The 25696-nt window shown below is 32.4% G+C and overlaps 1 protein-coding gene across 6 annotated transcripts; it reads left to right on the forward strand.

Annotated features, from left to right (window-relative positions):
• Positions 1 to 4751: 4751 nt before the first annotated feature.
• On the forward strand, positions 4752 to 21710 carry Usp7 (Ubiquitin-specific protease 7). 6 transcript variants are annotated; one of them, XR_001940466.1, is made up of 19 exons: positions 4752 to 6449; positions 8316 to 8414; positions 8637 to 8912; positions 9031 to 9149; positions 10386 to 10520; positions 10598 to 10792; positions 11234 to 11405; positions 11484 to 11676; positions 12446 to 12599; positions 12962 to 13156; positions 15908 to 16129; positions 16589 to 16883; positions 17676 to 17895; positions 18008 to 18175; positions 18319 to 18823; positions 18895 to 18966; positions 19028 to 19130; positions 19262 to 19565; positions 20980 to 21710. XR_001940466.1 is itself a non-coding variant. In XM_018518345.1 (18 exons), exons 1-18 carry the CDS (start codon positions 5894 to 5896, stop codon positions 19384 to 19386), a joined length of 3804 nt encoding a protein of 1267 aa, XP_018373847.1. In that variant the 5' UTR covers positions 4752 to 5893; the 3' UTR covers positions 19387 to 20008. The 6 variants fall into 6 exon arrangements, 4 of the variants coding, with proteins under 4 accessions (XP_018373847.1, XP_018373849.1, XP_018373851.1 ...); XR_001940465.1 differs by lacking the exon at positions 20980 to 21710 and adding an exon at positions 19834 to 20007; XM_018518345.1 differs by lacking the exon at positions 20980 to 21710 and having other exon boundaries at positions 19262 to 20008.
• The last annotated feature ends 3986 nt before the right edge of the window (positions 21711 to 25696 follow it).

Raw genomic sequence — 25696 nt, forward strand, 5'->3', positions numbered from 1 at the left:
AATAAGGTGGCTAAACTAGTATTAGATCTAACGTTTGCTATATCAGAAATATGTGATGTGAATCGCATCATGTAATAAGTAATTGACTATGTAATACTCCTATTTACATTATTCATTTAGTTAGGAGTATTAAAATTATTATACAATTTCTTAAGTACAAACATATATATTTTTCAATTCAATTATAATCTTATTGATTTGTCTTTATGATAAATTTATTTTGTTGTTACTTTTTGGTTGTTTTATATTTCACATTATTCTTAAAAATCTTATATCTAAGATTCTAATACATGAAATAGGCCCAGTATGTATCTAAGGAATGCTGTATGTTCCTCTCTTCTCTCTAATATACTAACTGGAGAAAAGAACAGTAACAAAGATTACTGTTTGATAAAAGAAGCAATATGCAAATTATTAACAAAATAACGTAATGTTTACATGTTGAGATGAACAATATGAACTATAAACAAATTATATATAAATATTAAACTCCACAATATTTAGAGTGGTGTTTAATACGCTTAAAAAGTTCCACTAAATATATTATAGAACATATATAAATGTTTAATAGAAAAAAGTGCTTAGACCTAATTAAAACATAAAGTATTAAAAAAAGACAAATATACGATGTACTACATGTTAGGCAATAAGTTTAGGTGATATTAAATTATAAGTATTTTAAAGAAAAGATGTGATTTAATGATATCGCTTTTATTATCAAACATAATGTATTCAATTACGCGAGCAAAATTTCAAAGTTGGAACATAATTCTGGAGTATTCGCACTCCAAATAATCAAAAGATTAATCTTAAATTGGAAAAATATTACTATATATGTCTTGATAGAGGCATTTCGTGTCATGCGTCAAATGCATACTTTAGTGACTTGTAATGACTTCTTTGTAATTGCGTAGACAGGTTGCCAAACAAGGTGCCTAAAAACATCTTTTAGTGTTTCTAAGCCTTCTACAATGAAGCGAGACTAAAAATTGTCGGGGTCAAGATCTTTAAGTCTACTGAGCAGGTTGCCTTAATCATGCCTTACTTAAATCGTTATATACGTAGTTATCCTTGATCTCTGTGCACGTACAATTTTCTTAAAATTATATTTCATTCGGATTTTCGTTTTAGTTAGAAAAGAAAGAAAGAATGCGGTACAATAAGTAATCTATGTTGTAGTCTCTTTTGTAGTTATATTTAAATAAAAATTCCTGGAGAGTAAGCATATTTTAATAAACATTATAATTTAGCTTGTAACATGTTGATTATCTTATCTAAATCGCGTCAATCAGAGAAGCAGCAAAAGAGTATTACAATTAAGTTCTCACATGAGATGTAGAAATCATATACAACATAGGTTATTACCTGTTGTATTGTCTGTTGTAAAACATATAAATTTAATTCAATAAGCGTGTTTGTTAGGTAAAAATCATTTAATACATGCACAGCAATTTTTTTGGGATATTTGGTTTTTGTAGTGCATGATCTGAATCGTGATGCAAGTAGACAAGGTGTGTTCTTGCGTATATTTGTTGCAGTCAATCAGAACTTGATCCTTTTTCAGTGGATTTTGTTTCAATACATCTGCTATGACAGATACGATTTAATATTGTAGAGCATGTTAAAATATAACATTTATAACATACCATGTTTTATATTGATATTATTCATATGGAGACTTGGATTTCTATTTTTCTATATATATTTTTCTATATATCTCGTCTTTAAGAAACGAAACAAAACTTATTGATTTATATTTTGTTAGTGGATTACTGCGACTTTTGCAACCTTTCACACAACACGTCGGCATTACTATTTATTACTTATTATTCACTTATTATTATTATTTATTTCACTTATTTATTGCCGCTTATTACTTATTTATTTGTATTAATTTCAAATTGTATGATGTATGTTTAAAATAGGGTCAGCGCGTTGCTATGTGCAAACTCGTCTTAGTTATGAGCACATCTTATCTACTTGCATCATGGATTTGAATAATGCTACCTGCCCCTTTTTCAGTTATCTTCGTACTCTTGTACTGTGATACATTTTCAAACATACAGGGTCAAGCAGTTGAATCTGATAATTTTTTCACGCTTGTTATAAAGGGGAATGATAAGATCTAAAAGAAATAATCTTTTAATATTGTCATTGATTTATATGAATTAAATGTTTGTACATCTAAATACTAGCAGTTTTTCATAAAAATTGTTCATTATTTCGTAGACTTTAACATTAATTTAATTTTAGGAACTTGCTGTTATTTTTAATTTGAACGTTTATTTGAAAAGTATTTTAAAATTTATTTGAGCATCTTTTCCTTGCGGTAGCCTCATTTATGTGAATATAAAGAAATAGATAAAAATCGAAATTTAAGGATATATTAGACATATTTTGAAAATACCAAAAATTTATGAAAAAAAAAAAAAAAAACAGATTGTTCTTATACTGTATTTGAAAATAGTAGAAAAAATTTAGTGGCGATATTATTTGTTGCTTTAAATCCTATAACCTTTTTACAAGCTTGAAAAGATTGTCAGATCCTATCGCTGAATCCTATACGGAAAAAACAGTTTTGCTGAATCATCTGAAAATTCAACTTTTTCATCTTTGGTAGAAAAAATTCTTATAACATTTTATGTGAAGAATTCTAAGAAAAATTTTCCCCAGACCTGAAAATAATTTTATTAAGTTATCAAAATAAACGTTCAAGCATAATGATAACGCAAAAAGTTTAAGATTCTCGCAATCAGTTCGAGCAGCGCCGTTTCAAGCCGGGATGCAACGGGTGCAGTGCATGTGTGTGCGTGTGTGATTTTTATATTGATTATAACTGTGGTGTAGAATTCATTTGTATTTAATGAAGATTGATTCCGATTGTCTGATAAAAAAAAGTGGCGGCGGGACGCTCTGCACTCGGGCGCAACAAATCTTTGAAACAGCGCTAAGTTTGAGCATGTTACATAATTATTTTAATGGTCCAATAAAATTATTTTCAAATCTGTGTATGCATCAATAGTTAAAGTTTTAGATATTCTAGCAAAACCATTATTTCTGTGTAGTGATATCTTATTATCGGAAAACTGCATATGTATGTGCGTACATGCATCTAATTAATAATCGCAGATTAAAAGCGCACAAATGACACGATCCAAAAATCATCAGCGCAAGGTATATAAACTTTTTTTTTATCAAATGCGCCGTATATGAAGAAATACACGCCTATACGGATGAGATGAATTCTCATGACGCTCGCCAAAATGATGAACGGTAGAAATTCTATTTGAATGTACTCAACTATTGTTCTGTATGTGCTTGTATGTTTAAATAAACAATTCAAAACCCACCGTCGTCGAAATATTATCTACAACTCTTACTCAAATCTATCTCTACTCCCCAGCGTGTCGACGGACTAAAATAAAAAATTAAATTATTAAAAGTAAATTTTTTTCTTATAATTTTTTATGTATCTAATTTCTCAAAATTTATATATAATTTTATAAATTTTTTTAAATTTTCTCAGATTTTTTATATATAGATAGAACATTTTTTACAAGTGTTGAAAAAGTCTACGTTTTCTTCTAGAATTCTTTATGTATATGAATTCTGAAATGTCCTAAGATTTCTATAATTTCCAAAGAAGAGTTAAAAAATTTGAAGAAGTTTAAGGTATTTAGATGATCAGATATATTCATAAATTTGAAATGTGTTAAATTTTTGAAAATGTGAGAATGTTTTTCACTAAGGGTCAAAAGATAGAAATAGTTCCATCTCTTTCTATTTTATTACAGTTACTAGGCTGATTAAGTAAACCGACGATGGTGAAAATGACTCTAAGAAAGCATTTTGAATTTCCTCCGTTCGACTGCAAACAAAAATATATCTAAATCCTAAACATGCGTTCTTATTCGCTCAGTGCGAGTTGGTGTTAGCGATTGTGTGTTACCGGATGAGAAGTGTTCCATTGGAAGAGGGCTCCGATTGCATACGTCGCATATTGCGCTAATTGGCTAACTTAAAAATAAAATATTATTATTGGTAAAGCAGTGAAAAATGACTAGGCACCAATTGATGTGAGTGGTGTGTGCAATCGGGAATATAGGCGAACAAAATCCTCCTTTCTGTTAAGGCCATTAAATTTGTAATGGGAGCGGTATACTTGGACATAGTTTAATTGCACATGCCACTCACATCGCTTTGTTCCTAGTAATTTTCACTGTTTTAACATGAAAAGACACCTTTAGGATTTCCCTTTTTCGGCCACATTGACTAGTGACATTCGTAGTGAGGGTAGAGTCAGTCATGCCCCGTGAGGCCCTGTGCACAATGGAGGAAATATTGGGTCTATTCTCATTGGCTGAACTTTTGCACCAGTTCATCTTTCTTTTCTCTCCAGCAGGAAAGAAGAGGAAGAAAGATGAACTAGCGCAAAAGTTCAGCCAAAAAGAACAGACCTATTAGGAATAGATATTAAGATTTTAACCTATCAAAAATCGGATACATCGGAATACACGGTTCCTGATAGGCTGAAATTGTTTATTTTTTATTCCTAATTCCTTATTCCTTCTATTGTGCGTAGGGCCGAAATTTTGGAACATAGCCCTAGTAAAGTTGGACCAGAGCATCTAGGAAAATTTACGAATGTATACTCGAATCAATCACGAGGGTGCTGGTCACATGACCTGTTGGCATCTCTTTTCTATACGTGTGCGGTCACGTGATGGTCTTATTCCGCGCACCTAATTCGCGCAGGCAGCACTTTTACGTAAGGAAAATGTAGGGAGTTAGCGGTCTGGTGTAATATATAGAAATCTGTGAGCGCAACCGTGCAGCCGAGTCGCCGCCATTTTGTTTATTTTCGCGAGACAGAGAGAGATCCGTGAACGACGATCGCGACGTACGGGATCGGCCCGCGCGTATTCGTTCGTGTTCGTCGTAATAAACGTCCGGCTTCACGAGCCGGAAGGTGAGAAATAATTAAGTAGAGAAGAAAGGATCTGTTGCGAGAACAACGGTACAGGTGGGTTCGCTCGCAAACGGAAGTCATAGCGAAGTCGATCGAGAATTAGAGAGTGAGCTCGATCGAGGAGAACCGTGGTGGCGACGACGACTAGCAGATTCGAGACTCGAGTAGAGAAAGAAAGAGAGAGAGAGAGAGAGAGGAAGAGTGAAAGGGGGAAAAGGAGCGAAAGAGAGAGAGTGAGAGGGAGAGAAAGAACGCGAAGTGAATAACGGCGCGCAACATTGTCAACGTCGTCTGCGATCGTCGTCCTCGTATACAACCGTCGGCGTAATCCGGTAGTCGGTGATCGCGTCGTCGCTGAGCGCCGGTAAAGCGCACAGCGGAGCGGAAACAGTTTCACGGATTGGGATTTTGCGCGCGCGCACGGCAGAGAGGAAGGGGGAGAGGTCGGTGCGCGAGGCGCCGCGCCGGAACGAGAGAGGAGAGGCGAGACGGCCGTCGTCGACCGTCGTCGCCACCACCAACGAACCGACCAACCATCGCCGCCGCCGTTCCGAGCTTCGAGTTTCGACTACGAACTAATATCATCGGCATCACCAATACCACCGCTGTCTCGTCACTAGCTAGAGCACCACTAGCAGTACCAGCCAGCAGTGGCAGCAGTCGCAACTACCACCTACCACAAACATCGTCAGAAATCCGTTGCTACCGTCGCCACCACCGCGAAAATCGCACTGATCGCAGTTGATCGCAGTCGTGGCGACACTCGGAGCAACTCGGAGGCGCGTACGATTTACGAAGGGAATAAGGAATATAGAATACATGTACAACGGGTAGTACGGGTACTCGAGTCGCGTATTTGGCGATTTAATAATACGAGGGTGGAATATATGCTGTGGGCGTCCCCCGTACGAGTGGGGGCACTTGATGGCCGCAGAAATTGGGCGAACTGCGAGCAAACATCTATCGACGGAGTGCGGTAAAGCGACGTCGCTGTCGAGTAGCGACGTAGGCTTCGATAGTAGCCGGGTAATCGTAGGAACGGAACAGCGACAGCAGTTGCAACAATCGCATTATCAGCAACAACGACAATCGTCGCCACCGTCGCAACAGCAGCAACAACTTCAACAACAGGATCGGACCGATCGGACTTCATTGGCTACGGTACAGAACCGAAAGGCGCTCGGTAAAACGACGACTCCTCCTCCTCCACCTCCTCCTTCTTCTCCTCCTCCTTACCGGAATCGCGTACCGTTTGCCACCGCGCAGCTAACAGCGGAGAACAATCAGCAGCAGCAGCCGCTGACCAACGCGAACAACGTAACCTCGACGGCGGAGGCCGTCACCGAGGTACCCGGCGCCATCAAAACGACCATCAACATCGGCTTCGCGATGAACCACGTAAACGATCAGGAGAATCTCAAGCAGCTCAGCCTCGCACCTATTCAGGTTAACGAGGTCGAAGAGATGGACACACAGGAGGGTGAGTGCACCTCTCCATCTATCTCTTCAATTCATCTATCTATCTATCTTTTCATCTACACCCTATCTTTCTAGTTATTTTGCCACACACATGCATATATATATACATATGTATGTGTGTGTGTGTGTGTGTGTGTGTGGCTGCAGCTATGTATATTGTCTGTATGTATGTACTTTGTATACATATATCTATCTATCTCTATCTCTCTTTCTCATCTTGCCTTGCTGGGAAGTAAGTGCCAGAGCTTTCAATAAGGAAAGAGAAAGGAAGAAGGAGAGAGAAAGAGTGAGGGAGGGAGGGGGTGAGAGCGCAAGGGAGTATTTGTCATGTATGTATGTGCGCGCGCGTACGTGGTATGTGTCGTGTGAGAGAGAGAGAGAGAGAGGGGGGAGGAGGGCTCTTCTATGTCGGAGCTCTTCCCCAACTTTCTTCGAATTTTCTTTCTTTTTTTTCGCCCGATCGTAAGATCGTGAGCGCGTGTTTGCGAAATCGTTTTTATATTTAGAGGAAAGTTTCATGGTGCAAACTTTTTCATGCATCTACAGATTACTGTACAGAACGACCTAGCGAGCAATTTATTTATTTCGCGCGTTGCTTCTGCTAGCACGGTGACTTGATATCGGGCATTCGTGATTGGCTTCCTATAATGTTAATTAGCGCCACTAGCGCTCGTCAAATTTTCGTTTCACTTTCGACTTGTATTTACAAGAATATGTCGTATTATTGACATTGAATATTAGAAAATAATTACAAGTACATTTATTTATTTACATACAAATGGAAAGATATGTGTTAGTTTTTTTATAGATAAACATTTTTTTTTACAATTGTGGAAGAAGGTCGAGCAAATCTTATAAAGTATAGTCTTTATATAGTCGAACCGTGGCTCGCGTTAACAATGTCGTTACGCAAATTATACGATATTGTAATATTGTTTTATTCGACTTTCTTAAGCCTTTTTTTTATTATTTTATTCGATATGAGGAGTATAATATATTTCTTTTTGCGTGAGTGATGTGAAATATTACCTATATAATAAATAATACAATAAACAATGCAACAAATCTTAAAAATAACGCGCGTTGATGGCAAATTAAATGTATCCGATTATAGATAGATAATATAGAACGAGACATTACGTCATAGTTCCATTATCAGAAATTTTCGTGGATATATAAATGTAATCATTACTGATAAAGCTTATTGTACTATTGTATGGCTGCTGAACGGTTAATATTTGATCAACCTTTTCCACAGTATATGTAAAAATTGGTGATAAATTGGCGCGTGCGTGCGCGCGATTCTGTATATTTTTATATTATTTATATAATATTAAATTTAGAGTGAAAGAAACAGTGTACTTAGTGCTGCTGCGAAATGTGACTTATCAATTTATAACTTTATCTTTATAATGTTCAGCTGGTGGCCAATTTGTTTGTTTTCTCTTTGTTTTCTTCCAGCTCTACTGTAATCATTATATTTGCCATCAAAGCGTTCCACATGAAGTGTTATTCCATACATTGTAATTTTTATATTTGTTTAGAAAAGATTTTTCAGAATTGCCATGTTTCTCTAGGTAAACCAATTGTTCCGTATCAATATTAAATTATATTGCAGTTACTTGTGCAGATATATGATATTTATATTATTAGTATATAATTTGATATCTAAAAGTATGGTATACATATGTTGCAAATTGTTTAATTAATAAAATTCTCTAAGCATTTATTGTTTATCAAATTTTTACTGTGAAATATAAAGTTAAATTTCTTATTTTTATTATTTTATATGTAAATCTTTTTCTATTTTAAAATATTTATTAGGTTTATTTTAGTGTTAAAAACATAAATATTAACACTTTTGTAGAAACCCCAAATGATGGTGGGGGAGACGGAACTGACAACCGTCCTATAAATGGTGAACAAGAATTAGCATGTATAGTTCAAGATCAAGAAATGGAGGAAGGTATGCTGAATCTGATGATGTTTCATATCATTTTATTTATTTAAATTATTTTAGAGATAATCTTGCAATATATGTATGTGTATGACTGTGTCTAATAAATTAAACAAAATTTATTCTTTTTAAATGGTATTAATTTTGCTTTTGTCTATTTGATATTAACTTTTATATATTTATTATTTTTATTCTATTCCATAAATTCTATGTTTCTTTTCTCTATATTAGATGAAGCCCGATCAGAAGCTACTTTTCGATATACTGTTGAGAATATATCTAAGATGAAGGATTCACAATTGTCCCCTGCATGTTATGTCCGTAACTTACCATGGAAAATAATGGTGATGCCACGGTCAAGTCAAACACAGGAGAGACAACCACAGAGATCTCTTGGATTTTTTCTTCAATGTAACGGAGAGAGCGAATCTACATCTTGGAGTTGTTACGCTGTTGCTGAACTGCGTCTTCTTTCTTGCAAGGAAGGACAAGAACCATTTAGCAGAAGTAAATGAAATTCCATACCTACTTTAATACATTTATTAATTATATATTGACCGGCATTAGTTCTGATTTAAGAATGAAATTGACACATTTTGCAATATAATGTGTTATATTTTTATAGAAATTCAACACTTGTTCTACAGTAAAGAGAATGATTGGGGCTTTAGTCATTTTATGACATGGCAAGATGTTCTAGATCCTGATAGAGGTTTCATAAAAGACGATTCAATTACTCTTGAGGTTTGTAGCATATCTTTATTAACTTATGTTTTAAATAATACAATTTTTTTCAATATTTCTCATTCTATGTAGTTTTATCTGTTACTTTAGTTATTATATCAAAACAATATTAACTATGATTTATTTTTAAGCTTTATTTACTGAGAATAGTTTGATGTGAATCAGAACGTTTTGAGAAAATATTGCAATTTAATACTTTTTTTTTTAAACGCACTAACTTTGTACTTGGCTTATTGCCCTTTGTTGATTTTGTTTTAAATTTTAATCTTTTGAGCCATTTAGATATTTATTATTATAATTTATTCTACAAATGAAATTTATAGCTATAATTATAATATCATAATAAGCTATAATTATGTTTATATAATTTTTTAATATATCTACAAATATCTATAGATTAAGATATTCCTGAATAGTCACAGCCATATTGAAGCGAGTCAGAAGCGAGAAATGACATGTTAATTTTTATTACATGTCATTTGTAAATACAGGCAATTTGGATAAAACAAAAAAAATAATAAGATCGCTTTAAAACAAATGTAAAAAATAGATGAATTGTAATAATAGACAAAAGCTATCCTTATCCCTTTTGACAGTCGTCAGTAAGCAATCATAAAAAGTGATAAAAAGCATATAAAGTGTATGAAAAAAACTTTTATTTATAATGCGCATGCATATAGCCTATTTTCCCTTATATGTGCCTTTTATCATTTTTTATGATTATTTACTGACTGTCAGGTGGGATAGGCATAGTTTTTGTGTATTTTTACAAATGTTTTAAAAAGCAATCTCATTATTTTTATCCAAATTATCTTTATTTACAAATAGCACACAATAAAAATTAACGCGTCGTTTCTCGCTTCTGATATCACGATTCAATATGGCTGTGGTGACTACTCAGGAGTCTTAAAATATTTCTGTAACCAAATATATCATATTAAACACAATTTTGACAGAATTAATACAAGTGTCAAATATATGAATGACAATTTTATGGAGAACTAGGAAGCTAAGTTTTCTTTCATAATTTTTTGTCCTAAAATATTTATTAAAATTTATAAAATTTTTAATTTATAAGAAAATGTGTTTGGTTTTGTAGGAATTTTTAAAAAAATTAAGTGACATTTATATATGAAAGTTGTAATAATTAATATTAAACAACACTTGAAATTCCATAAGATTCATATTGCATATTTATATTACAGTTTTATAATGTTTTGTTTAATTTAATAATAGGTTCATGTAGTGGCTGATGCACCTCATGGAGTTAGTTGGGACAGTAAAAAACACACGGGATATGTAGGCTTAAAAAATCAGGGTGCTACATGTTATATGAATTCTTTATTGCAAACTCTCTATTTTACAAATCAAGTAGGTGAAGGCATTTTTATGATATATGATAAATTATCTGACGTTTCTTTTATTAATTTATCCTTGTTTTTCTTTAGTTGCGAAAGGCAGTATACAAAATGCCAACAGAGAGCGACGATTCGAGTAAGAGTGTTGCATTAGCCTTACAAAGGGTGTTTCATGAGTTACAGTTTTCCGACAAGCCTGTCGGTACAAAGAAATTAACCAAAAGTTTTGGATGGGAAACACTGGATTCTTTCATGCAACATGATGTGCAGGAATTTCTACGAGTGGTAAATATATTGAACATTTTATTGCATGAATTTATATATACTTGAATTTTTAGTATATAACATTTATTGCATACATTTTTTGTATATATAAAATGTCCCATTTTAATTAAAACAGTCAATTTTACAAGATTTTAGAGAAAAATATTTCAGACAAAAATTGTAAAGTCCGAAGGAGGTCATAAGAAAGTACCATTAGTTCGACCTTGAATGGGACCACCAAGATCAGGTCAAGGCCAAATCAGTGGTATCTTCTTATGTCTCCCTTCTAATCTTACAACTTTGTCTGAAATATTTTTCTGTAAAATCTCGTAATTTTCAGAAATTGACTGTTTTAATTAAAATGGGACACTTTGTATATATGTATGTGTACATATTGAGCGCACATATATACACACACGTGCATATACATATATACACACAACTAATCGTGTGAAAATTTAGCTGTTAGATAAGTTGGAGAGCAAAATGAAGGGAACATGCGTGGAAGGTACAGTGCCAAAATTGTTTGAGGGAAAAATGGTCTCATTTATCAAGTGTAAAAACATAGACTACAAATCCACAAGGGTTGAAACATTTTATGATATACAGTTAAATATAAAGGGCAAGAAAAACAGTAAGTATAAAAATTAACATTATGTTTTTACCTATAATATTTGAGTAACAAAGAATTAATACATTTTTTGTATTTCAGTTTACGAATCTTTTAGTGATTATGTGAGTACAGAAAGTCTTGATGGCGATAATAAATATGATGCAGGAGAACACGGATTACAGGAAGCGGAAAAAGGCGTCATCTTTTCATCGTTTCCACCAGTTTTACATCTACATTTAATGCGTTTTCAGTATGACCCAGTTACGGATTGTTCAGTCAAATTTAACGACAGGTAAGAAATTTAAATTCATTAACTTGCTTATTTTAGTTATAATGATCATATAATATGATTTTATTTTAAAAAGTACAAAGGATATTAAAAAGGGCCGTTCAAAAAAGGAATGTTTTTTTTTGTAGATTTTGATTTCCTGGATATGATAAAGTTATTAAAAAGTTCAGTGTTTAGGGAACTATGAAAATTGAGTACGAACATGGTGCATTTATCCAAGTTTCAATATTTTTGCTTAGTTAATTAATTTTCAAGGTGTTCCCCAAACACTACGAACGCTATTTTTAGTAACTATCGTTTTCAGGAAGTCAAAATCTACAGAAAACTATTTTCTTTACTTATATCTTTTTGGACAAAAGTTTGCTCTAATTTCTTGGAAGATGTTAAAAAAGGGCCAATTTTTTCTCAAAAAGATGTAAGTGAAAGTTTTTTTTGTTGATTTTAACCTTCGGGATGCAATAAACAATAAAATTATTAAAAAGTTCGTGAGGGGCATTTGGAGAATACCTCGAAAATTGAGCAAAAACATTGAAATTTGGATCCTATGTTCGTGCTTAATTTTTTTTTAAGTGTTCCCTATCCACTTCGAATTTTTTATTGATATTATATTCAGATCAAAGTTTATTTAAAAAAAAACCACGTTTACTTGCACGTTTTTGCGCAGAAGTCGGTCTCTTTCTAACATTCTTCTTTCTATAAAGATAAAAAATATAAATCTTTGATTTTATTTTTTGACATATAAAAATATAGTTGTGTACATTCATTTTTAAAGGTTTGAGTTTTACGAAAAAATTAGTCTTGGAAAATACCTGCAGAATAAAGAAACAACAAGTGCGGATTACACATTACATGCTGTTCTGGTTCATAGTGGCGATAATCATGGAGGACATTATGTTGTATTTATTAATCCTGCTGGCGATGGCAAAGTAAGCAAAAGACTTCATGTTTAAATTTAATGTTAACATCTATTATATAAATTAAATATATATTCACGAATCTTTTATTAAATATATTTTGATCTATACTTGTACAACTATATATTCGCATTATGTATAGACATAATAATTATCGTAATCTATTTTTTTAATTGTAATCAAATTAGTTTATCTTTATTCATACATTTTTTGCATTTATTTTATGATAAAGTTCAAAAAGAGTACATGATTGTAATTACTCAGAATAATCATGTACTATTTTTTTTATACACTTCAACAAAAATTATATTATCTAAATGTCCTATATTATGTTGCAACATCTTGCTCAAACTTTTCGATTTGTTCTGTGACAGTGGTGTAAGTTCGACGACGACGTTGTCTCACGATGTACAAAGCAGGAAGCTATTGAACACAACTACGGTGGTCAAGATGAGGACATGTCTATGGCTGTGAAACATTGCACTAACGCTTATATGTTGGTTTACATAAGAAATTCAGAGCTGGAAAACGTTTTGCAAGAGGTCAAGGAAGAGGACATACCTCAAGAGGTCAGAAACGTCCTTCAAAGAGAGTTTTCCCAGGAGTTGAGCGACCATGAACGTGACAAAGACGCGACTGACTCAATTAAAGACTCTCATACTGAGACGGCGACTCTTCGTCCGTACACTCAAAATCCTCGAAATCCAAATCTCTATATTCATGATTTTTAACCGATAAACGCCGATGGAGAAATAGGTGTAAGGAAGTGTAAATTGCTTACGTTGCTTCTCGATTAAACTCTTCCTGAAGTTTCAATGTTATATTGAGCTACTATGGGCTTGTTCATAGCATAGAATTGTCAGACTCGCACATTACACATTGTAATTATATATATACATACGATAAAAAAAGAATCGAGGCGATTTTCTGTCCTCGTTGCGATATTTTGGCTACCACATATTGATAGTTTAATTTTTGAGATTGTATATGTGTGTACAAATTAGAAGTTTTATTTAATGAAATATTCTATTATTGTACGTTTTTGAGCAGTTGTTACTAACTTTGTTTTGAATTTTCTTAACAGAGATTTACATTGATACTCAGCGTTGAGCTGCTGTACCGGTCAATGTTAACATTATATATAGATCATGTCTATTTCTAAATACAGTACTGCATTCAAAATAATGTAATACATGGTACAAACGATTTAGGCCCGATTCTTCGTTATCTGATTAACTTGTGATTTATATTTAACTATACTCAGTGATAAAATAAAAAATTGTGTCTTTATGTATGATTAATTACTAAAATGGTTTTGTAGTGGTAATTTTATAAGTTCACTACAAAATTATCAGTTTAATGATCAATCATAAATAGAAAAATACAATTTTTATCATCAGGTTAACCATCAAATGAAAAATCGGGCCTTAAACACGCATTATTAGAATTGATTTTTTGGTGGTGTTAAATTCGAGTAAGCTTTGAAGTAAGAATGAGTCGGTTGATATCAGCCAAGATACAAAAGACGATGCATGTGATTGATCACATGTATATTAAAGATGGATTTATATAATTCATGCTATATAGAGATTTGTTTTATTGACGAAGACGTCTTTTTGACAGAGGATTTTTTTTCAGTACGGGCGCTCGAGGCATATATAAGAATTATGTGATTTTTTTATTTATTCTTGTCTTAACTCATAATTTTATATCAATAACGCAAGAAATTAAAGAGAAAGATCCATAATTAATGTGCGTGTTGCATTTTTGTCACTTTTATCAAAAGTATCTATCCACAGATTTGGATAAAGTCTGATCGTCAGGCTAATATCGTGATGAGCCTTAGGATTATTTTGGAAATGTTTATTGTAACAAACATTGTATAATACTATATAACAAATTTAATCATTGTATTGTAGTTTATCGAAAACGTGAATGAAAAATGACAAACATATCTCAAGAAAAGATTGGATATGTGTGAATAATTGTATAAGAGAATTAGGGAAAAAAGAACATTATTAGTGAGAATATACTAAGTATTGACTCGAGCTAACAAGTTCCGTTAGCGTTTGCAATACATACGAGAAAGAGAAGAAGTAATCGATAAGTAGTACTTGTGTCAGAAACATCAGCTTCCTTGAAATGTCTTCTTTAGCGTGTTTGCTATTTAACTGGATTGTTTAGTGAGTGAGACAATGTGATTTATATTACTCACCCTCGCAGTTTTCATCAATTAATATTTAAAGTTGATACACAATAATGAGTAAAGTAAGAACTTCATGTTTCAACAGAAGATGCAATCCACACACTTAACCAAGTCGTTGATTCATTAAATTCTCTCCATGTTAATAGTAATTATGATCATTGACAGATACTATCTATTTATTTGTTGTTATATATGAATAATTAGAGAGAGAGGGAGAGAGAAAATGAGAGAAAAGAGATGAAAGAACGCTAAAATATCATCGATAGAGTAAATACTTTATAATAGCTTTAATCGTGAGATACCTTTAAATGCTATATCACTATTTTATATATAAAAATAAAGAAAAAAAAAGAATAACGAATAAATTGTTGAATACTAGAAAATTTCACAGCCGGAAACCGCGTTAATTTTATTTATTTTTACCGCTATTCTTGTCTATTTTACACGATTCAAGTAATAGAGATATCCAAGTTACAAGGCATCTCCACACTACTATAGTTACACATTACATTGTTATAATTATTTGGCATGGGTGGTGGTTATAGCATTTTAATAAATATGTATTTTATATTTATATATGCGCATGTACAATGGTTAAGATACCTTGTCATGTTTTGCTAAGATTAATTATTTCTATATTCAGGCGATTATATTTATTTTGAATATTCTTGAGGTAGTAACGCAATATATAATTGAAAGATTATTCTACGATTTATATATATCGTATTTATCCACCACACATATTTGTGTCACCAATTTATTACTAATAATGTATATTTACTTGTGTGCTTATATTTATTAGCCAGGAAGAGATAACTGGGAACCATCACTCACCGCCAAATAATTTTCATTGTGTAATTGTTTGACTTGGTAGTCGATATAGCGGCAGATGAACAAAATTAAAATTACAAAAATGGAAATTGTACCGTCATTCTTTTGATATTTCGAATACGATCTGTTCTCGAATCTCAAAAGCATGATACTGAGAGAAATAATCTTTTTCTGAAAAGAAAAAGAGAATCAAATCACATAAATTAAAAAGACAGTCGAGGAAAAATGATTAATGAGAACAAAATGAGTACACACGTGGATAATTTTAATTTTGTTGGTCTAGCTGGTGGAGAGGCTGCAAGAGGAGAAGAGGCTGGAACAAATAAGAAGAAAGGAAAGAACGGAAGCATACTTGTACATGACCGTCAATGTCCTTCTCGAGGATAGCTTTGACGGTCACCAAGGAAATGATCTCTACGACCCAGAGCACGCTTTATATCGTGTATTTCGCGTACGTAAGCAGGCCACTGTGCACGAGTTTCTCGAGCTACTGAGCGATAGTCTGGTAAGTGATGTGCGTTCTCTCTCTTGATATTTTTTCCGAAACGCCGTTTATATTACTTAAAAGATTGATTTTTTGCTTATGTACGTATACATCATTTATTTACTAAGTAAATCGATACTGATGTAATATTTAGTACCATGTAATTTTACGTGCTATTATGGGCTATGCAGTGGTTTATTAGACTATTTTTATCACGGTAGGTAATAAAACCTGAAAAGATTACGTTGGTATTTTCCAATTAAATGTGTAAAAACAAGAAATAATATTGCAAAATGATATTTAAAAAATGATTTTGAACAAGCTTTATTTCTAATATTTCAGAATTTAAAAATTATATATTAAATGCTATATTACTATTTTATATATAACAATAAAAAAGAATAATGAATTGTTATACTATAAAATTGTAAAGATATGACAATAAAAGAGATATTTAATATTATCAAATTTATTCTACAGAAATATCCAATAGAACAGATTCGCATTTGGCCCTTCAGTACACGTTCAAATCAAACCTGTAGACCTACGCTAATTGAGCCGGACGCTGATCTTCAAAAGCCCATCATCGACTGCGCGGAAAATCACAATCCGTGGAACGTTTTTGTTGAACTTGTACCTCCAGACTCTGACATGACAGCATTACCGCCTTTTGACAAGGACACTGATGTTTTACTCTTTTTTAAACTCTACGATCCCAAAAATAAGAAAATTCATTACTGCGGTCATCATTATATGCCTGTTGTAGCTAAAGTCCGTAAGTTGAAATTTTTTAATATATTTACTAATATGTTTATTAATAATATAATCTCTAAGAATAGCGGAGATATATTCTAAGTGGACAGAATTACTGCTGCACCTTGTATATATTTTAAGTGTTATTCGAAAAAAATATGTGCAATATTTGATTTAAGTGTATACAGTTATTTAAGGTTTTAAAGATATTTATTAACATCAATAGTTTGTCAATTTAATTCGTGATATTACTCCGGCTTCAATTTAGGACTATGTCTCGAGACCAACGAATAAACGGCGTGCAATTGCTTGAACTAAAAATTGTTTAAATTCACGCAAAAAATATTAAGCATAAAGATCCTCTTTGATAGAATATAACGTTTTCCACTTATTTGTGTATAGTTAGTATTTTTTAAATAGAATAATAAAATTTTTTTTAATAAAAATAATTTTGTTAAGATCTAAAAAATGACTTAAATAAAAATATTTAATTTTTTAAATAACAGGTTTACATCTTATTTTGTGACAAATTCAATAACATAAAATGTGATTTTCGATATTCGTTCATGAGATATTAATCACTTGAGTTGTTGTGTAGGTACGAGCAGAAAAACAAAATAGCTCCAATAAGAAAGTCATTAAAAATTCATTAAAAAATAATTTAAATTTTGTTAAAATCGTCATGTATCTTATTAAACAAAATAGCTTTTACTCGAATTTTTTTTTGTAAACTTTATTTTTAAAAGTGACAATGAGTGTATACACTTAAACCAAACACACTATACATATGTATATCTGAAAATAAATTTTACAGAGGAGCTCATACCAATTTTAAACGAACGCGCCGGATTCCCACCAGACACAGAACTTGCTTTATATGAGGAAATTAAACCAAATTTAGTTGAGAAAATAGATAACTTATCGGAGCCTTTGGAAAAGGTTCTGGAAGAATTAATGGACGGTGATATCATTGTATTTCAAAAGGAAGGAGACAATGAAATGTACGAACTTCCAACGTGTCGAGAATATTTTAAGTAAGTAGTGTACTACACTTTTATCTCTTATCGCCAATGTATCTCGAGAATTGCGTCCTTGAATATTATTAGTACAATATAACATGTTAATCTATTGTGATTTACATTTCAGAGATCTATTCTATAGGGTAGAAGTAACATTTTGTGATAAGTTGATTCCAAACGATCCAGGTTTTACAATGGAACTTTCATTGAGAATGACATATGATCAAATGGCAAAGGCCGTAGCGCAACGAGTCGGCACAGATCCGTATCTTTTACAATTCTTTAAATGTCAAAAGTAAGAATTAATGTTCTTACTTGTCTTTTAATTACCGTTAATATTATATATCAAAAATAATCGAATTATCTTAATATAAGGTTTTTTTGATTATTGCAAGATGTTTTAGGAGAAAGGGTTTTATTCTGAAATTTCTTTTACAGTTATAAAGATTCTCCCGGCCATCCTTTAAAATGTACATTCGACGGCACGCTCAAAGAACTGGTTGCGTACTGCAAAACGAAAGTAAAGAAATTATTTTATCAGCAGCTCAGTATTAGGGTGAATGAGCTAGAAAACAAGAAACAGTTCAAGTGCATATGGGTAGGGCCATCGCTTAAAGAAGAGAAAGAGATGATTCTTTACCCAAATAAAAATGGTACCGTCGCTAATTTACTTGAGGAGGCTAAGAAGCAAGTAGAATTATCGGAAAATGGTTCAGGAAAATTAAGGATATTAGAAATGACTTGCAACAAACTATCACCTGGCCCTGGGGATGACACACCTTTAGATCACTTAAACACATCAGGCACCAAATTGTATAGGATAGAAGAAATACCGCTTGACGAAGTAAATCTAGCGGAAGGCGAAATGCTAGTTCCTGTTGCCCATTTTCACAAAGAAGTTTTCTCAACGTTCGGTATACCTTTCTTCTTCAAGATCAAACATGTGAGTGATGTTTTATTTAAATTAACGCATAATGTAAGGCACGAATGCATCAATAATCCTTGTGTTTGTAGGGTGAACCTTTTCCCAAGATGAAGGATAGGTTATTGAAGAAATTAGGGGTTCAGGAGAAAGAATTTGAAAAGGTAGGCATCCTTAGCTAATCTTTTTTGATCTTTTATGAGAATTCATAAAAAAACTTTGAAGTTTAAGTTCGCGGTGGTGACAATGGGCAAGCCGCAATTCATTATTGACTCGCCGGACTCTTGTATCAAAATCGAGGATTTCCTTCCCAGATACACCAGTCAGAGTAAGTATAAAGAAGCATTTACTTTTCCTTTAAAAATATATATCAATAAAGCAAGCGTCGAATCGCATAATCACTATATTTAACATATGGTGTATTGCTGATACGATGCTAATAAAGAATAAATTTTGTAGTCTATCCACTTTTAAACGCAGGCACAGCGCCACACAGGCCTTGGCTTGGCCTGGAACACGTCAACAAAGCGCCGAAGCGCTCTCGTATCAACTACCTCGAAAAGGCCATTAAGATTTACAATTAAATTTCCACCACACGAAGAAAAAATTAAATTAGGCAGCCACTCATAATACGTAATTTATACGATTCTGTATAGTAAGAAAGCGACGTCTGGTATATTGAAGGTTGGAAAAATGCGTTCATATTCGTTTCTTCAGCCAGATTAAATATGCAATTTTAATAATGCAAGAATGACATCGAAAGGTAAATCTAAGATTGGTATACAATGGATTAAGAAACTATCGTGAAGTGTGCAGTGCTATCATGGAAAAGCGATGCTATAGTTCCTCGATTCGAACTTGTAAAGATTTTACATAATGGCCCAATAGCTTATTTTGGCGTCATTCAGTACGGATTTTCGCCTAGATTCCGAAAACATTTAATTACGAAATGCACGTATATTGTATCCAATATTATTGTCTGATAATTATCTCTAATAAACTAATTTCTTTCTTTTTTTTAATTTTATTAGGAAAGTGAGACTTTAAAATTCCGGTTCATACCCTATCGTATATAGAAGTACGTAATCGTTACATCCCAAGAGATGCCGTATTATATTCTGCATGATTAATATTTAATATTCGTGATACCGAGAAAGAATCGTTCCTTTTTTATGTTGTATTCGCAAGATGTTTGAGAGAAAGATGTATATTTTCTATTTAAAAAAAGAATAAAATTTTTTATTTCCATTGAAGATATTCAAATTTTAATATTTATCGAGTTTATTTAATTTAATTCAAAATGCACATCACAAATTTCTCTCAAATTTCTTCGTGTTTTCAAACAAAGCACGTAGCAACAACGTAAAATTACGCCACTATTTTATTTTACGTCACACTATTTTAAAAAATGGAGAAGAAAATGCACGAACAAAATTTGTAAGTTATCTTTCAAACATCCTGGAATATTTTTTTGGTATTTGAGTGTATTTTATGTTATTTTCTATAATATATTTTATGTCTAAAACTACCAATTTTGCAAGTATTAACAGCGTACAAAGTAAGAAATTGACAAAATGAATGACGCTTAATGTAGACGAAAAGAAATTCTTGGCGAGATGCAAACGCTTATCGTTGTAACATGGATATTCGCGGCTTTTCTTTCTTTTATTTATTTATTTTTTTGTTATTTTAGAGCAAAGTGAGCAATACTGCCGCTTTTAGGAAATGACTTCGGAAGTAACGATTCAGCTAATAAGTCATCATAGTATTCTCTATTTGATTATATAAATTAATGATTTAATTCTCTAGCTTCTGTTTATAATTTATAACACAAGTATCTCGTGCGGTGAATCACTCACGACTCAAGGTAACCTGCGTCTCGTGCAAGATCTGCCGTTTACGAATCCTTATTTATCATTTCTACACTTTACTGTGATCAAATTGACTTAGCCAACATCTATTTAAAGATCACACCGGCTCTCGAATATTTGAAATATATAATTGTAAATGTCAAGGAGAATGCTGTGTGAGCTTTTTACATTATTTAATAAATTTCTTTTTAAGTTGAGGAACTGTTTACTGTGGTCGTAAGATTATAGTGAAATCCGTCAAATTCCGTAAATTTAAACATAATTAGTTTAAACTATTTTGAATATCTTAAAATTATTAAATTACAGACTACGAGAACATTGCAAGAAAATCATTTCGAGGGGATACGAAAGCAAAATTCGCAGTACGAGAATGGTATACGGTATACCAATATAATACACAAACATGAATTATCTGCTAAGGTTAATGCGACAATTCAGAAGTAGTGACCCGCTGTCTGATCGATTAATAAGAATATAATCGAAAGAAATCTATAACAAATGGTTTTTGAAGAAGACTGGACGCATAAGTTAAGCGAGAGTACGCAGAATATTTTGTAAAAAGAAATTTTAATGTGGCTGTACAGACTGATTGGTAGCGTATCTAATTAATCATAATCTCAATATCGTGTATCTAAAGAAAGCTGTTCCAAATAACGTTTTGTAGATGTCAAATGTTTTCTTTTTTTGCTACTTTTATATATAGGGTGTCCGGTTTTGACAAAACGCTTATGAGCACCTGGCCTACAGCGGACTAAACTGAGTCTTCTACCATCTTGCAATTTTCGCAATAGTTACACGTTAAATGCCCTACGGACCGGCATTAGACTTTCCGTTTACGCCACGGCCCCTACGAACCGGCGCTCAACTTTTATTTAGGCTACACCGCCGCGCCGGTCCCTACATACCGAGGATGAACATTTCGTTTAGGCGACGTCAATCCTTGAAGAATTTAAAGTAATAAGTTGAGAATATAAAACTTTATCAAAAATTAATGTAATTTATTAAAATAATTTAAACAAAGATGGGGTTTTCCTTTACAGGTATAAAAAGTTACAACTTTTGGTTAAATTTTTCATCATTTTCTATTCAAACATTTTAAAATTAATTTTGTAACATTCTATGCAGTAGTCGTCGCGATCTTTGTTCCTCGTTATTTTTTGTTTAAACTTTAGCTCACGCACCTCTTCAGTTACCTGGATGGTATTGTGCGGTAAACGGAAAGTGAAACAAAATAGGCTCGGCATTTAACGTGTTAACGATGCCGAATAAGTGGATAAGACAATTTTAAGATATTTCCAAAGTTCCTTATGACATACCTTAAAGATATTTCACAAAGAACTCTTAAAGATATCTTGAAGTTGCTTTATGTGTCGATTGTAGATATTCTGCTCACTGGTTAATTAAAAAAAGAATTGCGAAAATTGTAAAATAGTACAGGACTTTTCGACTCAGTTTAGTCTGCTCTACCTGCCCACGAGGCTTTGTCAAAACTTATCGAACACCCTATGTACACACACACACACACACACACACACACACACACACACACACACACACACACATGCACGCACGTTTACATGGATCTATTCAGAATAATTTAGCGACATGCTTGTTAAGTGTGTGTCAAGGTGGATACGAGAAAGAGAGAGAGGAAGAGAAAGAGAGGAACTGTATGTGTGTGCGTACGTGTTATAAATTTCAAATTGAGTTAAGTAAAGAGCATCATCACAGATCTGATTACTAAAGGGATACTTCCCTATAGTTTGAGATACAAGTAATCTCTGTATGCTAAAAGTTGATGTTCACTATATCGTTACATTATAACCACGTTCTGACTGTATGTTTTTTTTAGCGCTATTCTTTTTAGGCGAAAGGGATTAATCGCTTTACAAAGGATCTGTCGAATCGCAATTGGGAAGTATAGGCTAACGAATAGATCTCTCACGGTGGAAGCGGTGATAATGATGTTTTATCTGCGAGAAAAAAATTAAATGCTAGGCGAAATTCTTGTAAACGTGAACGTATGAATCATGCATTTTATTGTTCAAATTATTATTTACATATATATATATATATCTATATATATATACACACACACATATATTTGTGTGTACGTGTGCGTGTGCGTGTGCATGCGTGCGTGCATGTTCGTTGTTAGGTTCCTCTGAGATTATTGCTAACGGCTATCCTGAAATTGAAGCTGGCACACGAGACAACAGTCGACGACAAAGGAGTATACTTCTTTGCAAGTAAAAAAGAAAGAAGAGAAATCATGTTAGATCTATCTAAATGAGGCCGTATTTAAGTTAACATTAATTGTATTGTCGACAGCATCGGGGGTTGTAACGAGAAGTGGCACGAGAGGAAGAAAAGCCGGGACAATCCAGCATATGACCGCTATATAATAATAGGTTGTACACCAGATACGTTTGCGTTTTATAGAGCTGATCTTATAAAGAAAACTGCTCAACACTGCGATTGTAAATCTGAATATTTGATAGTTCATTTCTAAGGAGGCGAAACTAATTAAATGCGATACAGGTATACATAAAGGAGAATAATAATAAAAAGCAATACAATTGAACACGTCATTATTTTTCAACAACACGTCATTGTTTCTTAATGAGAAGAGATTCTTGATAAAAACTTCGTTTGTCTTATTATTTTCGATTAGATAGTACATTAATCACGAAAAAAACACGAAAGAATAGTAATAATGTGGCTATAAAAATGTGTACATAAAAATAAAAAAAGGAGTTAAGACTCCTGCCATATTGAATCGTGATATCAAAAGCATGAAGAAATAACGTGTTAATTTTTATTATGTGGTATTTGTAAATAAAGACAATTTGGATAAAATGAAATGACGAAATCTCTTTAAACCAATGTAAAAATGGACGAAAGCTATCTTTATCCCTCCCCCCTATGATAGTCCGTAAATAATCGTACAAAGTGATAAAAGGCACGTGAAAACAAGCTAGACATGCGCATTGCATAAAAATACTTCACATATCTTTTATCACTTTACGATTTACTGACTGTCGGGAATAAGTATAGTTTTCGTCTATTTTTACAATTATTTTAATGCTATTTCATATCATTTTGTTTTATCTAAATTATCTTTACTTACAAATGGGACATAATAAAAATTAATGTAACTACTCGGGAGCCTTAAGTGTATATGACATCGAAATAAAAAAAGCAACACGATTAAAGAACTTTGACTTATCATGTGCTTTGTGGATGTAGACTAAATGTTTGAAATCTAATGTTTACATTCAATTAAAAGGCGTTTACTCTAAAAAAGCATAACGTACGCACACAAGCGTATCATTTAAGGTGACTTTCGCCTACATCGGAATTTTCTTACGGCTGATCAACTTCCTTTCGCTTGTATCACAAGTATCACGTTGTTATGCTGGTTCGCGATACAAATAACAGATTAAGAAATTGGACGTTAAAATTAGTTGCATAATAACGCGCATCGTGCGTCAGTGATAAGAAAAGTTGATGTTTTACTCACAACCCGTTTTTAATTCTTACATTTATGAAGATTATTTGCAGCTTATTTCCAGTTAAATTGAACAACTGCGTATGAAAAATCATCTTCAGTATTTAAACAATATAAAGAATACTTTTTCAGATACAGATTATCTAGAAGAACGTAATTAAATCATAATTAATAATATTGAATAATTGAAAGAAACGTTAAAATTGATATCAAAAAAGATCTTTTATATATTTATATCTTATATTTTATTTAGATTATCTAAGATTTTGTGAACAATTAACAATAACAAGTAACCAAATTGTATGGTGAAATCCTGGTGAAAATTTTTCGTAAATATACATAAATATGAATATAAATTTTCCAAATTTTTACGTAAATTTCAGAATTTCTTAAAATTTCTGTATAACTTAATTTACAGAAAATTTATCAAATTCTTTTATATGAATTTTGAGTCACTTTTTGGAGATGCGGAGAAAGTCTATATTTTTTTGTAGAATTTTCCATATATATAAATTTCGAAGTACTAAGATTTTGAAGATTGTTTATTCTATAATTTCTGAAGGAATCTACAAAATCTAAAGAAATTTAATGGATATTTTTTTCAGAAGTCTCTTCATAAATTTATAATATAATAAATTCTTAAAATTAAAATAATGAATTTTTAAAAATAAAAATGAAAATTTTTTCGCCAGTGCATCATTATAAAAGTCATTTTACCAAATTCAATTGAGATGCTTATTTCACTTCTTTTTGAACAAGAATTAGGATATAAAAATGAGGAATTAAAATGTTAATTAAAATTAATTAACGTTATTGAATGTTTTGCGTAATTCTTATATGAAGCATTACAGAACTTTCCGCATGCTTTAAAGGGTCACCGAATGCGATTCGATCTGGATTAAAAAGAACTAGTTACTTTCACTTCGATAAGAGAGCATAACTGCTATATCGTACTGTTCTTTCTCTGTTGTCAGCTTCTCTCGTTTATTGAATTCATACTTCGCAGTCTGTATGCACCATCGATCCGTGAGCGTACGTTATCGAGCCACATTGGTGATCACTTGGAACTTAGGAGAGATCACATTTTCCTCCGGCGCTCATTCCATTGTGTCCCGATCATTCTCGTGCGCGTCGCGTCAATAATTAAATAGCTATTGTGCGCAATCGAAGAAAAAAAAAACAGCAACATTACAACATCACGTTATCAGAGTGTTACGTTATCAGAACAATATAATTTCTTCCAACTTCTCGTTCGCGAGTGTCTTTTTTTTTAGTCTGAACGGAACTATCGTCTATCGAACGCGTATTTCGTAATACCTCTAATCATTTTTTTTGTCTAATTCTTTTTCTCTAATTTCAATCCATGCATTCTTTCCCTTTTCGTCATATTGTTTTTGTCCTTTTCTCAAAATTCCATACATATTTTCTTTTTCTTTTTATTTTTTTGAATTTAGATATTTTTCGTCATACTGTTTCTGTTCTTTTTCTTTTTAATTTTAATCTGTAATTTTT

The sequence above is a fragment of the Trachymyrmex cornetzi genome, unplaced genomic scaffold, assembly GCF_001594075.2.
Source record: "Trachymyrmex cornetzi isolate Tcor2-1 unplaced genomic scaffold, Tcor1.1 scaffold748, whole genome shotgun sequence".
Taxonomy (NCBI): Eukaryota; Metazoa; Arthropoda; class Insecta; order Hymenoptera; family Formicidae; genus Trachymyrmex; species Trachymyrmex cornetzi.